This window comes from Dendropsophus ebraccatus, chromosome 11, assembly GCF_027789765.1.
Source record: "Dendropsophus ebraccatus isolate aDenEbr1 chromosome 11, aDenEbr1.pat, whole genome shotgun sequence".
NCBI lineage: Eukaryota > Metazoa > Chordata > Amphibia > Anura > Hylidae > Dendropsophus > Dendropsophus ebraccatus.
In genome coordinates this window covers 96169650-96186689 of record NC_091464.1, presented here as the reverse complement: position 1 = coordinate 96186689, position 17040 = coordinate 96169650, and the positions used below count along the sequence as shown (strand labels likewise).

The window sequence follows — 17040 nt, the reverse complement described above, 5'->3', positions numbered from 1 at the left end:
AGATGTACACCCCCTCGAGCACTTCTCCTGTGACATGTCCACATATCCCCCCCCCCCCCCTCTTTTTTAGACATATCCCCCCCCCCCCCCCTGAGCGTTTTGTCCCCACAGACAGTGTACACGCGATAGGGCGTCAGCATTTGCCTGTAATTTTCCTGGCCGGTGTTCCACCGTAAAATGTTTTGTAGAGACAGAAACCATCTAGTTACCCTCGCATTTTTCTCCTTGTTTAGCTTCATCCATGTTAGGGGGGCATGGTCTGTCACTAACTTGAACTTCCTGCCTAGTAAGTAGTATCTCAGGGATTCTAGGGCCCACTTCACTGCCAGACATTCTCACTCAACAATGGCGTAGTTTTTCTCGGCCGGGGATAGCTTTCTGCTTAAGTACATCACCGGGTGCTCCTCGCCATTCACGACCTGTGAGAAGAACGTCCCCTAACCCTGTGTTAGAGGCATCTGTCTGGACCAGAAATTCTTGCCTAAAGTCAGGGGTATCTAGCACAGGCTGTTGGCACAAGGCAGACTTAAAGGGGTTATCCAGAGCTAAAAAAACATGGCCACTTTTCCCCCTACTGTTGTCTCCAGTTTGGGTGGGGTTTTGAAACTCAGTTCCATTGAAGTAAATGGAGCTTAATTGCAAACTGCACCTGAACTGGAGACAACAGTAGGGGGAAAAGTGGCCATGGTTTTGTAGCGCTGGATAACCCCTTTAAGGCTTTGAAAAGCTTTCTCGGCCTCTGGAGTCCACGTCACCATTGCTGACTTACCTCCCTTTGTCAGGTCAGTTAGTGGGGCTGCAACTGTTGCAAAGTTCGGCACAAACCTTCGGTAATAGCCGGTAATACCCAGGAAAGCTCTGACCTGTTTCTTTGTGAGGGGTTTGGGCCAATTCTGTATTGCCTCAATTTTATTCAGTTGTGGTTTCACTAACCCCCTCCCAATAATGTATCCCAGGTATTTGGCCTCCTCTAAGGCTAGTGCACACTTCTCTGCATTGATGGTTAACCCCGCAGCACTTATGGCATCTAACACCGCCTGGACCTTACAGAGGTGACTTTCCCAATCCGGGCTAAAAATGACCACATCATCGAGGTAGGCAGCGGAGTAATCACGATGTGGTCGCAGAATCAAGTCCATCAACCTCTGAAAAGTGGCAGGGGCTCCATGTAACCCGAATGGCATCACTACATATTGGAAGAGCCCATCAGGGGTGGAGAATGCAGTCTTCTCTCTAGCCTCAGGAGTGAGGGGAATCTGCCAGTAGCCCTTAGTGAGATCAAGGGTAGTTATGTACCTGGCATTACCCATCCTTTCTATCAACTCATCTACCCTGGGCATGGGGTAGGCATCGAACTTGGAGATCTCATTTAACTTTCTAAAGTCATTACAGAACCTCCAAGTTCCATTGGGCTTTGGGATTAACACAATCGGGCTGGACCACTCGCTCTGGGACACCTCAATGACTCCAAGGTCAAGCATACGTTTTACCTCGGCTGACACCGCCTCCCTCCGTGCTTCTGGTATCCTATAGGGTTTGAGGTTTACTCTGCTTCTAGGCTCAGTTTCAATGTGATGATGAATGAGATGCGTACGCCCTGGTAGGTCAGAAAACTTGTCTTTATTTCTCTGCAGGAACTCCTTAGCTTCCTGCTTCTGGGACACTGATAGGGTGTCACCAGTCTTGACCGTTTGTCGCCACCAAGGATTCCCTGTCTTTCCAGGGTTTTATCAAGTTTATGTGATAAACTTGGAAAGGCTTCCTTCTACCTGGTTGGTGCGCCTTGTAGTTTACTTCACTGATCTTCTCTACAATTTCATAGGGACCCTGCCACTTTGCTAAGAATTTGCTTTCTACCGTGGGAACAAGTATGAGGACCCGGTCACCTGGGCTGAATGTCCTGATTCTTGCAGAACGATTGTAAATTCTGCTTTGGCCCTCTTGCGCCCTCTGGAGGTGTTCCCTTACTAGGGGCATTACAGTGGCTATACGGTCCTGTATTTGTGCTACATGCTCTATAACACTCTTGTATGGGGTGGACTCGCTTTCCCATGTCTCTTTCGCTATATCCAACAAACCCCTAGGGTGACGACCATAGACTAATTCGAAGGGAGAGAACCCTGTGGATGCTTGGGGTACTTCCCTAATGGCAAACATCAGGTAAGGTAGTAAGTAATCCCAATCACGACCATCTTTTTCCACCACTTTCTTCAACATATGTTTCAGGGTTTTATTAAACCTCTCCACTAATCCATCTGTCTGGGGATGATATACAGAGGTACGTAGGTGTGAGATTTTAAACAGTTTGCATAGCTCTTTCATCACCTTTGACATAAACGGGGTACCTTGGTCGGTCAAGATTTCTTTGGGGATCCCCACCCTGGAAAACATATAAAACAACTCACGGGCAATTGTCTTAGACGCAGTGTTTCTTAGGGGTACAGCCTCAGGATAGCGGGTCGCGTAGTCTAATACAACTAGAATGTACTGGTGACCACTAGCCGACTTTACGATGGGACCCACCAAGTCCATTGCGATCCGGTCAAAAGGTTCCTCTATGATGGGGGGCGAAACCAAAGGACTGCGGAAATGCGACACTGGGGCGCTAAGCTGACATGTGGGGCACGACTCGCAGTAATTTTTTATGTCAGCATAAATCGCAGGCCAATAAAATCTCTGGAGGACTCTCTCCTACGTTTTGTCAGTCCCCAAGTGGCCCCCAAGGACATGATTATGGGCCATGTCGAGTACCTGACGCCGGTACGACTTAGGCACCAGAAGCTGTTCCACCACCTCATCATTAATCTTAGTGACTCTATAGAAGAGATCATTAGTCATAGAAAAATGTGGAAATGTTTTCTCAGCTTCTGGTTCCTGAGGTCCCATTCATAACAGTGACCTGCTCTCTCGCATTTTTGAGAGTTGGGTCCTGTAATTGTGCAGTACCAAAATTATCCCTAGACACCTCTAAGTCTGGAACATTCTGCGCAGTGGGAGGAGCCTCTTCCTCACCAGCCAGGACCTGCAAAGGAAAAGCATCATTTTCATCCTGTACATTTTTATCATTTACCGTGGGTAATGCAATAGACTTAGGGGTCTCCTCACTCCTTTCAGGGGATTGTTGTTTTCCCCATAGAGCCCAGAACAGTGGTAAATCACGCCCCAATATCACATTATGCATAAGGTTTTTAACCACACCCACTTCATATTGTACAGTGCCTAGTTCAGTCCCGACATTAGCCAGTACTATAGGGTAAACCTTTGTATCACCATGTATGCATACCACACTCATATGTCTTTTTGGCACAAAGTCCCCAGTCACCAGGCTGGCATGCACCAAGGTGACAAGGCTTCCTGAGTCCAGCAACGCCTTAACAGGAAAGTCATTGACAGTAATGTTGCAGACTTGCGGTTCAGTCTCTAGTCCAGTGACCGCAACAAAAGACGGTTCCGCAAATAGCGACTGACGCCGGCTAGCGTCACACTCCATGGGCTCATGGGTAAGAGGGCAATGGGCAGAGATATGTCCCGTCTCATGGCATCTCCAGCACTGGATAGGGCCTGGTCTCCTTGGCAGGGAGTCCTTTTTAGGGCCACTTAGCCACCGGGGACCATCACCAGTCTTTTGCCCCTGAGCGCTCTTCCCTCTATCAGCCCCCCTCCACACTCCCTCAATAGATGGAAGTCTCTTACCAGCTGACGGCACAGGTCTGGCACTCCGGGGAGGTGACGGTGCTGCAGGAACATCACGGAGGTAGTCCTCGGTCGCCTGGAACCTCTCCACAAGGTTGACAAGTTCGTCGGCACTCCTAGGGTCGCCTTGTCCCACCCAGCGTTGTGCTCGGAGGTAGCGATCCATCACGACCCTCTCTAGGATCTGGGCAGGAGTAGAGGTGTCTGGCTCCAACCACTTTCTTGCCAAATGAATCAGGTCATACATCTGGGACCTCGCTGACTTGTCCAGACTGTAGCTCCAGTTGCGGACCCTCCGGCACGGACAGCAGCAGTAACTCCTAGTCGGGCGAGTATCTCCGCTCTTAGTCGAGGATAGTCCTTGACCTCTTGCTCACTGAGGTCATAGTAGGCCTTTTGAGGTTCGCCTGTTAAATAGGGAGCAATGACTTCTGCCCACTCAGTGGATGGTAACTTTTCTCACTCAGCCACACGCTCAAAGACAGTTAAGTAGGCCTCAATATCGTCATCAGCAGTCATCTTTTGCAGCGCTCGCTGCACAGCTCTTCTCACAGACAAAGTCTCTGGAGCAGCTGCGGCCGCTGGCTGTGGATTAGCACCTGCAGGCGCCTCTTGCTTTGCTATCAGGTGCTCAATAAGTTTTTGTTGTTGAGCCATTGCTTGCTCATGGCGCAGGTTAGCGTCTGTCAGAGCCTGTTGTTGCTGTCTAGTAGCCTGTGACGTGTCAGGTGTGTACATGTATGTGACGTGTCAGGTGTGTACATGTATGTGACATGTCAGGTGTATATATATGTGACGTGTCAGGTGTGTACATGTATGTGACATGTCAGGTGTATATATATGTGACGTGTCAGGTGTGTACATGTATGTGACGTGTCAGGTGTGTACATGTATGTGACGTGTCAGGTGTATATATATGTGACGTGTCAGGTGTGTACATGTATGTGACGTGTCAGGTGTGTACATGTATGTGACGTGTCAGGTGTGTGCATGTATGTGACATGTCAGGTGTGTACATGTATTTGACGTGTCAGATGTATATATATGTGACGTGTCAGGTGTATATATATGTGATGTGTCAGGTGTGGACATGTATGTGACGTGTCAGGTGTGGACATGTATGTGACGTGTCAGGTGTGTACATGTATGTGACGTGTCGGGTGTGTACATGTATGTGACGTGTCAGGTGTGTACATGTATGTGCATGTCAGGTGTGTACATGTATGTGACGTGTCAGGTGTACATGTATGTGACGTGTCAGGTGGGTACATGTATGTGACGTGTCAGGTGTGTACATGTATGTGACGTGTCAGGTGTATATATCTATGTGACGTGTCAGGTGTGTACATGTATGTGACGTGTCAGGTGTATATATATATGTGACGTGTCAGGTGTGTACATGTATGTGACGTGTCAGATGTGTACATGTATGTGACGGGTCGGGTGTGTACATGTATGTGACGTGTCAGGTGTGTACATGTATGTGACGGGTCGGGTGTGTACATGTATGTGAAATGTCGGGTGTGTACATGTATGTGACGGGTCGGGTGTGTACATGTATGTGACGTGTCAGGTGGGTACATGTATGTGACGTGTCAGGTGGGTACATGTATGTGACGTGTCAGGTGGGTACATGTAAGTGATGTCTTGCAGGTGATGTTAGACGGGAGCACGTCCGTAGTAATTGCCGGCGGTGATAACTGTGAAGAGTTGGAGGAGTCTGAGGAGAAGAATAAGGAGCCGACCATGGTGCAGTGGACCCCAGAGGACTATGATCTACACGCCCCCCGGTACCGTATGACCGCTCTGTAGTCCCTCTGTAAGTCCTCGCTGTCATTCTTCTCTTATGTGATGTCTGGTCGCCTCCCGGCAGGTTTTTCATGGTGAACGCTGATGGTTCTGGCAGTGAACTTCTGAGAAACCGAGAAGTGGAGGATTTCCTGACCACCTGCTATGGTGACCCGACTGTAGCGGTCATACGAGAGCCGACCCAGGAGGCGCCAGGTGGGTACAGTCACTTGTGGCGGAGGTATTGGGGTTATGTAGTGTGGATGATGGGAGTCCGTCACCCTCTCGCCTGGTCCTGCAGGTGTGCACAGTATCACCGTCCTGCAGCCCGCCCCTGACTCCTCCCCCTGGACTATGAGGAAACATCTCAGCAACATTGTGCCCCCGAACCTCCTCTCCAGAGACTGGGCAGGGCTCCCCTCCATAGAGGTGTGTATACTGTACAGGTGACCCCCCCCCCCCCCCCCCAGAGCCTGAAGGGTTAATCCAGAGACCTCACTCCCTCTCTCCCCATAGAGGAAGACCCCGGGTCCCCCCCTGGGCATTGGCATCTGGAAAGGCCTGAGTATGGGGGCAGCAGAGCGCGCCAAGCCACGGCCCCCCGTCCTGAAGTGCCCCAACCTGCTGAGGGTCCGCCAGCTGCATCTCTATGAGCCCATCGGCCCGGAGAGGCGGGAGACGCTGGAGCTGGCGCTGAAGGTAGTAGAGTGGGGGGAGTAGTATGAGGAAACCCACCTGTGGAATATAACTCTCATCATGTCTCCATCTGATGACAGGAATACATCAACCGAGTCATCATACAGGAGGAAGAGACGCGGCAACGAAACATCAAAGACCCCCGAACAGAGGAGGAGAAGGAGGAGGCTGAAGAGCTGCTTCAGCTGGTCCTGGTGAGAGGATGGGGGGAGTAGTCATCGTATCATAACCTCCTGCAGGATGATGGGGGGTGTAGTCATCATGTGTGGTGGAGAGTGTATAGGACATCCGGCTGCAGGATGATGGGGGAGTAGTCATTGTATGTGGTGGAGAGTATATAGGACATCCGGCTGCAGGATGATGGGGGAGTAGTCATTGTATGTGGTGGAGAGTATATAGGACATCCGGCTGCAGGATGATGGGGGAGTAGTCATTGTATGTGGTGGAGAGTATATAGGACATCCGGCTGCAGGATGATGGGGGAGTAGTCATCATGTGTGGTGGAGAGTGTATAGGACATCCGGCTGCAGGATAATGGGGGAGTAGTCATCATGTGTGGTGGAGAGTGTATAGGACATCCGGCTGCAGGATGATGGGGGAGTAGTCATTGTGTCATACCCTCCAACAGGATGGTGGGGAAGTAGTGGAGAGTATATAGGACATCCAGCTGCAGCATGATGGGGGAGTAGTGGAGAGTATATAGGACATCCGGCTGCAGGATGATGGGGGAGTAGTGGAGAGTATATAGGACATCCGGCTGCAGGATGATGGGGGAGTAGTCATTGTGTGTGGTGGAGAGTATATAGAACATCTGGCTGCAGGATGGGGGGAGTAGTCATTGTGTCATACCCTCCGGCAGGATGGTGGGGGAGTAGTGGAGAGTATATAGGACATCCAGCTGCAGCATGATGGGGGAGTAGTGGAGAGTATATAGGACATCCGGCTGCAGGATGATGGGGGAGTAGTGGAGAGTATATAGGACATCCGGCTGCAGGATGATGGGGGAGTAGTGGAGAGTATATAGGACATCCGGCTGCAGGATGATGGGGGAGTAGTGGAGAGTATATAGGACGTCCGGCTGCAGGATGATGGGGGAGTAGTGGAGAGTATATAGGATGTCCGGCTGCAGGATGGTGGGGAAGTAGTGGAGAGTATATAGGACGTCCGGCTGCAGGATGGTGGGGAAGTAGTGGAGAGTATATAGCACATCTGGCTGCAGGATGGTGGGGAAGTAGTGGAGAGTATATAGGACATCCGGCTGCAGGATGGTGGGGGAGTAGTGGAGAGTATATAGGACATCCAGCTGCAGGATGGTGGGGGAGTAGTGGAGAGTATATAGGACATCCAGCTGCAGCATGATGGGGGAGTAGTGGAGAGTATATAGCACATCCGGCTGCAGGATGATGGGGGAGTAGTGGAGAGTATATAGCACATCCGGCTGCAGGATGATGGGGGAGTAGTGGAGAGTATATAGGACATCCAGCTGCAGGATGGTGGGGGAGTAGTGGAGAGTATATAGGACATCCAGCTGCAGGATGATGGGGGAGTAGTGGAGAGTATATAGGACATCCAGCTGCAGGATGGTGGGGGAGTAGTGGAGAGGATACCGTGCCTCTTGCTGCACTAAAGGGAGGCAGAGGTGGATGGAGAAGCTGTAGAATGAGACTGTGGCAGAGAAGCTCTAGTAAGTGTTAGATCTCCTCCCTCTGCCTACACTGCTCTATACTATTCTATAATGTCTTTCAGAGTGAAACAATAAGTGTTCTGTCGCCCTCTGTGCTGCTCACAGCTTACACTACTCAGTACTGCTCTATAATGTCCTCCATGCTGCTGCCTCTGAGGGTACAGTATATAGATATAGGGGAGCAGGATCTTCTCTTCTGTGTGTGCCGTGTATGGAGACAGTCTACACTCAGCAGCTCGGGGACACATAATCACCATTAGGGTACAAACACATGTACAGTATCGGCTGCGGATACCTGTCCAATCACTTTAATGGGATGACATACTTGCAGCGGGATTTGCTTTGGGGGCTCCCTGTGTCTCCCAGTGCTCCCCCGCGTCGGAAGACCCCAAAGCAGTCTGGAGTGGGGACCTGGTAAAGTATGTACCTGGGCTGCGGGGGTTAAGGGCACTGACTCTGTCATCCCACTGCAAGTATGTCATCCCATTGAAGTGAATGGGCAGGTACCCGCAGCGGATACTGTACAGGTGTTTGTACCCTTAAAGTTAAATGCAGACTGTGAAAGGACATAAAGACTCCGCCCCTCAGACACCGGACGTAACACTTTGTATCCCTCTAAGGGCTCGGCCCACCCGCATTGCCTTCAGTGCAGTTTTATGATGGTAATTTGCTCCTCTCATAGTCTATGACGGACACCCTGGATGCCCCTCCCCAGACCCCCGCTCCGGAGCCGATACAAGGTAACAGAAACCTGCTGTGATAACACACCCTGGATACGGGTCATCCTGCACTTGTCTTATCTCTCCTGTATCCAGCAGCTGACATCGCCAGACTGTACGAGAACGCTGTAGCTCCGCCCCCTACGCCACACCCGCCCATGGCCAAACCGCAGCGAAGCGTCCAAGACTGGGAGAAGCTCAGGTGGGAACTATTATACGTCCGCAGGCAACTTTGTTATATCTGCTCCTCTGTGTCACTTCCTGTGGGGTGTGGCCAATGTGGTGACATCACTATAAAGTAAGGACGGCCCTGGGGTGGGGTCCGCTTCTCATGAGCCCAAGGAGGGGAATCAAAGATGTCTGAAGGTGCAAACACAATAACTGACCCTGTGATAGGAGGAGGAGGTGACGGCCATTACTGTCCCCACAGACAGGAGATCCAGGAGCAGAAGGAGCAGCTGGCGGCCCTCAGGGGCCACATCGTCCCCCCGTACTTCATGTCTGAGCGCGGCCGAGAATTCCTCCAGAAACAGGTAGAACCCCGAAACCCCACAGAAACCGAGACCCCCATACCAGGAACCGAGACCCACAAGGCAACTGTCCCATATATGTCTCCTCTGTCTCATATATGTCTCCTCTGTCTCATATATGTCTCCTCTGTCTCATGTCTTCTCTGTCTCATCTGTCTCATAGATGTCTCCTCTGTCTCATGGCTGTCTCCTCTGTCTCATAGATGTCTCCTCTGTCTCATGGCCATCTTGTCTCTCTTATAGATGTCTCCTCTGTCTTATGGCCGTCTCTTCTGTCTTATAGATGTCTCTTCTGTCTCATGGCCGTCTTGTCTCGCTCATAGATGTCTCCTCTGTCTCATGGCCGTCTTGTCTTTCTCATAGATGTCTCATCTGCCTCATGGCCAACTCCTCTGTCTCATGGCCGTCTTGTCTCTCTCATAGATGTCTCTTCTGTCTCATAGATGTCTCCTCTTTCTCATGGCCATCTCATCTGCCTCATGACCGACTCCTCTGTCTCATGGCCATCTTGTCTCTCTCATAGATGTCTCCTCTGTCTCATGGCCGTCTTGTCTCTCATAGATGTCTCCTTTGTCTCATGGCCGTCTCTTCTGTCTCATGGCCGTCTCATCTGCCTCATGACCGACTCCTCTGTCTCATGGCCATCTTGTCTCTCTCATAGATGTCTCCTCTGTCTCATGGCCGTCTTGTCTCTCATAGATGTCTCCTTTGTCTCATGGCCGTCTCTTCTGTCTCATGGCCGTCTCTTCTGTCTCATGGCCGTCTCTTCTGTCTCATGGCCGTCTCTTCTGTCTCATGGCCGTCTCTTCTGTCTCATGGCCGTCTCTTCTGTCTCATGGCCGTCTCCTCTGTCCTGTATAACCTGGGGACCGCCAGACCCCTCATCTTCCTCCTCCATCTTCTTCTCCAGACTCAGGATCTTCTCTCTCAGCCACCGCCGCTCTCTGCACCTCGAGAGGAGGAGGAGCCGGGCATCAGCATTCAGGACTGGGAGTCAGGTGACCTGTCATGTGTGATGTCATAGAGACTGTGTGATCTCATAGTGGACACGTACCATGTTATACAGAGAATAGTGACTACATAGAGAACATGTGATGTCATAAATGATGCAGGGATGTCAGGTGACGTTCTTAAAGGGACCGTCCACTCCATGCCCTATGTATGTTCTGTTGTGTTCTGCAGGTTCCAGCATGGACAGTGACGCGACCCCCGAGACCCCCGCGCCCTCACCACAGCCATCAGGTACAGCGGCTCCGCCATGCTTTTTTTAGATTATTACAGTTTAAGGGGGTTTCCATGTGTGGATATTTGGGGGAGGGCAGGAGTCCGCTATAGTGACATCACATCTGTATCCGCAGTGGAGTACGCTGCCCCCCCATGTGCTGACATCATCCCGGCTCGCAGGTATCAGCCGCTCAGTCACAGCCTGAACGTAGATGTGAGCGGCTGCCCCCGGAGAGAGAAGGTGAAGCTGCCCGCGTCTATCCTAAGCGGGAAGCCGGCCTCTGTGCCCAACGCCAAGGTGGCCCCCATTATCCCCCTACTGTAAACCCCCCCCCTCCCCACGCCTGTGGCCACCCTGACCTCCGACTCCTTTTCAGTTTGCTGCAGTGGAGGATGTGGTGAGGCGTAGTGTCGGGACAGCGTCCACCTCTGCTTCATCACGTGGTGGGGACAAGCCCCTCCCCCGAGGATTCCACCTTATCCCCTCTGTGGTGAGATTCGGGGTCCTCAGAGAAGGCTGCACCTACTCCGCCAGCGTCTCCATCAAGAACATCGGGGTGGACTTTTGCAGGTAACTTAGGGGTTCACATACTTATACACCCTGGGGGCGGCTCCCATCTCTACTACTCACCCAAGAGGAGGGAGGGGTCCGTGGCAATTATGGGAATCATTACTCTGCTGGGCACCCCCTGCTATGGCTGAACTACAACTCCCAGCATGATCTGACTCCTGGTGCAAAACTACAACTCCCAGCATGATCTGCCATCTGTCTTGTGCCCTGATGCATGCTGGGAGTTGTAGTTTTGCAGCATGTTGGAGACCACCACAGCATTAATGCCTCCAGTCACGAGTCGTAGTTAAAGGGCCGGCGCTATAAATAAAGCTCTGAACACATTTCCCTCCACGCTCAGGACTTGCTGTCAGTGTCCAGAACAAATCCATTGTGACCCATCACCTCTCACAGCTGAGGAGTTGTTACAGTTGCATTAGGTCTACACCGACCCCTCTGAGGTCTGCAGATACAGGAAGATACAGGAAATGTACAGGAGAGATACAGGAAATGTACAGGAGAGATACAGGAAGATACAGGAGAGATACAGGAAATGTATAGGAGACATACAGGAAGATACAGGAGACATACAGGAAGATACAGGAGACATACAGGAAATGTACAGGAGAGATACAGGAAATGTACAGGAGAGATACAGGAAGATACAGGAAATGCACAGGAGAGATACAGGAGAGATACAGGAAATGTACAGGAGAGATACAGGAAGATGCAGGAGAGATACAGGAAATGTACAGGAGAAATACAGGAAATGTACAGGAGAGATACAGGAAGATACAGGAGAGATACAGGAAGATGCAGGAGAGATACAGGAAATGTACAGGAGAGATATAGGAAATGTACAGGAGAGATACGGGAAATGTACAGGAGAAATACAGGAAATGTACAGGAAGATACAGGAAATGTACAGGAGAGATACAGGAGAGATACAGGAAATGTACAGGAGAGATACAGGAAGATACAGTAGAAATATAGGAGAGATACAGGAAGATACAGGAAATGTACAGGAGAAATAAAGGAGAGATGCAGGAAAGGTAAAGGAGAGATACAGGAAGATACAGGAGAGATACAGGAAGATACAGGAGAAATACAGGAAGATACAGGAAATGTACAGGAGAGATACAGGAAGATACAGGAAATGTACAGGAGAGATACAGGAAGATACAGGAGAAATACAGGAAGATACAGGAGAGATACAGGAAGATACAGGAGAAATACAGGAAGATACAGGAAATGTACAGGAGAGATACAGGAAGATACAGGAGAAATACAGGAAGATACAGGAAATGTACAGGAGATACAGGAAGATACAGGAGAAATACAGGAGATACAGGAAGATACAGGAAATGTACAGGAAGATACAGGAGAAATACAGGAAGATACAGGAAATGTACAGGAGAGATACAGGAAATGTACAGGAAAGATACAGGAAATGTACAGGAAGATACAGGAGAAATATAGGAGAGATACAGGAAATGTACAGGAGAGATACGGGAAGATACAGGAGAGATACGGAAATGTACAGGAAGATACAGGAGAGATACAGGAAACGTACAGGAGAGATACAGGAGAAATAAAGGAGAGATGCAGGAAATGCACAGGAGAGATACAGGAAATGTACAGGAGAGATACAGGAAGATACAGGAAATGTACAGGAGAGATGCAGGAAGATACAGGAGAGATACAGGAAATGTACAGGAGAGATACAGGAAGATACAGGAGAGATACATGAAATGTACAGGAGAGATACATGAAATGTACAGGAGAGATACAGGAAATGTACAGGAGAGATACATGAAATGTACAGGAGAGATACATGAAATGTACAGGAGAGATACAGGAAGATACAGGAGAGATACAGGAAATGTACAGGAGAGATACAGGAAGATACAGGAGAGATACAGGAAATGTACAGGAGAAATACAGGAAATGTACAGGAAGATATAGGAAATGTACAGGAGAGATACAGGAAATGTACAGGAGAGATACAGGAAATGTACAGGAGAGATACAGGAGAGATATAGGAAATGTACAGGAGAGATACAGGAAATGTACAGGAGAGATACAGGAAAATACAGGAGAAATATAGAAAATGTAAAGGGGAGATACAGGAAGATACAGGAGAAATACAGGGGAAATACAGGAGAGATATAGGAAATGTACAGGAGAAAAAAGGAGAGATACAGGAGAGGTACAAGAAAGGCACAGGTAATGTACACGAGAGATACAGGAAATGTACAGGAGAGATACAGGAAGATACAGGAAAAATACAGGAGAGATACAGGAAATGTACAGGAGAGATACAGGAAGATACAGGAAATGTACAGGAGAGATGCAGGAAGATACAGGAGAGATACAGGAAATGTACAGGAGAAATACAGGAGAGATACAGGAAATGTACAGGAGAGATACAGGAGAGATACATGAAATGTACAGGAGAGATACAGGAAGATACAGGAGAGATACAGGAAATGTACAGGAGAGATACAGGAAGATACAGGAGAGATACAGGAAATGTACAGGAGAAATACAGGAAATGTACAGGAAGATATAGGAAATGTACAGGAGAGATACAGGAAATGTACAGGAGAGATACAGGAAATGTACAGGAGAGATACAGGAAATGTACAGGAGAGATACAGGAGAGATATAGAAAATGTACAGGAGAGGTACAGGAAATGTACAGGAGAGATACAGGAAATGTACAGGAGAGATACAGGAGAGATATAGAAAATGTACAGGAGAGATACAGGAAATGTACAGGAGAGATACAGGAAAATACAGGAGAAATATAGAAAATGTAAAGGGGAGATACAGGAAGATACAGGAGAAATATAGAAAATGTAAAGGGGAGATACAGGAAGATACAGGAGAAATACAGGGGAAATACAGGAGAGATATAGGAAATGTACAGGAGAAAAAAGGAGAGATATAGGAGAGGTACAAGAAAGGCACAGGAAATGTACACGAGAGATACAGGAAATGTACAGGAGAGATACAGGAAGATACAGGAAAAATACAGGAGAGATACAGGGGAAATACAGGAGAGATACAGGAAATGTACAGGAGAGATACAGGGGAAATACAGGAGAGATACAGGAAAGGCACAGGAAATGTACAGGAGATGGGAAAGATACAGGAGAGATACAGGGAAGATACAGGGGAGATACAGGAGAAATACGGTGCTGAAACTTGAATCCGCTCACAGAGCATTGCCTACACTGGATACAGCTGAGAGCAGAACTAGCTATGTACAATGTATCAATCTGGAGCTCACAGAGCATTGTCTACACTGGATACAGCTGAGAGCAGGACTAGCTATGTACAATGTATCAGTCTGGAGCTCACAGAGCATTGTCTACTCTGGGTACAGCTGAGAGCAGAACTAGCTATGTACAATGTATCAGGCTATAGAGCTCACAGAGCATTGTCTACACTGGATACAGCTGAGAGCAGGACTAGCTATGTACAATGTATCAGTCTGGAGCTCACAGAGCATTGTCTACTCTGGGTACAGCTGAGAGCAGGACTAGCTATGTACAATGTATCAGGCTATAGAGCTCACAGAGCATTGTCTACACTGGATACAGCTGAGAGCAGGACTAGCTATGTACAATGTATCAGTCTGGAGCTCACAGAGCATTGTCTACTCTGGGTACAGCTGAGAGCAGGACTAGCTATGTACAATGTATCAGGCTATAGAGCTCACAGAGCATTGTCTACACTGGATACAGCCAGGGCCAAGGTTGGTGGAGGCCCTGGGCAAAAATTTTGTTGGGGCCCCCCCCATTTTTTTCCAAATATATCCCATACAGCGATCTATACAGGTGGCTACTTACTGTAGCAGACTTAGCACCTACCCCTCCTCACTCCTGGCTGTGTGGCTCAGCATCCTCCTCTGTTCTGCATGTGATGGTCACTACAGGCTGCAGTCCAGAGGAAGATGCCAGGCCCTAGAGACAGGACGGGGGAGGGGTGTATTCCCACTCGGGGTGTATTCCCACTTTGTGTTTATGTTAATAATACATAATGCGAGAACACAGCCCGTCAGTACTTTCTGTGCTCTCTTGCCCCCTGTGTTAGCCACCACAGCAGCATATGCAGATGTGAATCGCTGAAGGAACCTGGACTTGCAAGTCTAAGTCCCATCTTCAGTTCCCAACCATGTACACTAGCTGAAGCAGTAAGGAGCAACCAGAAAGTACTTAAAGGCTGTGTATAATATATAGCGGATATGGTACATGTGAACGTACCCTAAGGATTAAAATACATAGCTGTGTGCAGCCCATGATATGGCATATATAGCCTGTGTGCAGCATATGACATACATAGGATATACACCATACACTGCTCTCAGGCTATATATCATATGCTGCACACAGGCTATATATCATCCACTGCTCTCAGGTTATACTGTATATCATATGCTGCACACAGACTATATACAGTATATACCATATGCTGCACACAGGCTATATGTCATATGCTGCACACAGACTATATACAGTATATACCATATGCTGCACACAGACTATACAGTATATACCATATGCTGCACACAGACTATATACAGTATATACCATATGCTGCACACAGGCTATATACAGTATATACCATATGCTGCACACAGGCTATATACAGTATATACCATATGCTGCACACATGCTATATACAGTATATACCATATGCTGCACACATGCTATATACAGTATATACCATATGCTGCACACATGCTATATACAGTATATACCATATGCTGCACACATGCTATATACAGTATATACCATATGCTGCACACATGCTATATACAGTATATACCATATGCTGCACACATGCTATATACAGTATATACCATATGCTGCACACATGCTATATACAGTATATACCATATGCTGCACACATGCTATATACAGTATATACCATATGCTGCACACATGCTTTATACAGTATATACCATATGCTGCATACAGGCTATATACCACATGCTGCACACAGACTGTATACAGTATATACCATATGCTGCACACAGGCTATATACAGTACATACCATATGCTGCACACAGACTATATACAGTATATACCACATGCTGCACACAGACTATATACAGTATATACCACATGCTGCACACAGACTATATACAGTATATACCATATGCGGCACACAGACTATATACAGTATATAGCATATGCGGCACACAGACTACAGAATTATTATCTCATGCAGTTTTGCCACAATTTCAGCTGATACAGTAAAACTCTGCTATTAAAAAGCAGCGTGTGTATTATAGCAAAGAGCAATATTTCCCTTTTCACTTCAGGGTTTCCTATCAAATAGTTTTCTACAAAAAAAACAAAGAAAAAACATGTAATTCAGTGACTCACAGGTGACGTCTTCTTTAATCTCAGGTGTCACTTTCCTTTTCCTCTCCATCTGGCCTGGACCTCCAGGATGATTTCTTGCAGCTACAATTCTTCTCTTTACAACCTGAAAGACAAACATCTCAGGCTCCGCACATTTCCTTTAATTTCCTTCCCTTTTTTCTTAATGAGTGTGTGGGTTGTCCCCTGTATGTAGGATCCTCTGCTGTGCCCCCATATAGTAATAATGTCCCCTGTGCCCACATATAGTAATAATATCTCCTGTTGTGCCTCCGTATAGTAATAAAGTCCTCATGTTGTGCCCACCTATAGTAATATTTCCCCCTCCTGTGCCATCATATAGTAGTAATGTCCAGCCCTGCTGTGCCCCCTGCTGTAATGTGCCCCCATAGTATATACCCCCTGCTCTAATGTGCCTCCATAGTATATGGACCATGCTCTATGTGTCCCCCTACATAGTATATACCCCTGTTCTGATATGTGTCTCCATACATAGTATATACCCCCTGCTCTGATATATGCCCCCATAGTATATGCCCCCTGCTGTAATGTCCTCCTCCATAGTAAATATACCCCATTTACTCATACTCACCTGATCTGGGCGGGGGATGGGTCTTCTCTCTTCTCTCCTGGTTCCTTCAGCCTGGCAGCCACTGTGACAGATCGTCCAGCAGGCTCTGTGACGTCACCTCCCTGCTGCAGCTGGAGAAATCAGGTTTCCTACCACTTGAGGTCCCGTCGGCGCGCTGTCCTCTCCTC

General features: G+C 48.3%; 1 protein-coding gene across 1 annotated transcript in view; it reads left to right on the top strand.

Annotated features, from left to right (window-relative positions):
- The window catches only part of SPAG17 (sperm associated antigen 17), a 193560-nt gene that overhangs the window by 171606 nt on the left and 4914 nt on the right, over positions 1–17040 (top strand). The window contains exons 32-43 of the mRNA XM_069945151.1: positions 5347–5483; positions 5567–5697; positions 5783–5910; positions 5998–6180; positions 6258–6371; positions 8544–8601; positions 8677–8782; positions 9011–9173; positions 10021–10108; positions 10293–10352; positions 10469–10632; positions 10712–10905. Of these exons, the coding sequence (XP_069801252.1) occupies positions 5347–5483; positions 5567–5697; positions 5783–5910; positions 5998–6180; positions 6258–6371; positions 8544–8601; positions 8677–8782; positions 9011–9173; positions 10021–10108; positions 10293–10352; positions 10469–10632; positions 10712–10905 (1526 nt within the window). The remainder of the gene's footprint in view (positions 1–5346; positions 5484–5566; positions 5698–5782; positions 5911–5997; positions 6181–6257; positions 6372–8543; positions 8602–8676; positions 8783–9010; positions 9174–10020; positions 10109–10292; positions 10353–10468; positions 10633–10711; positions 10906–17040) is intronic.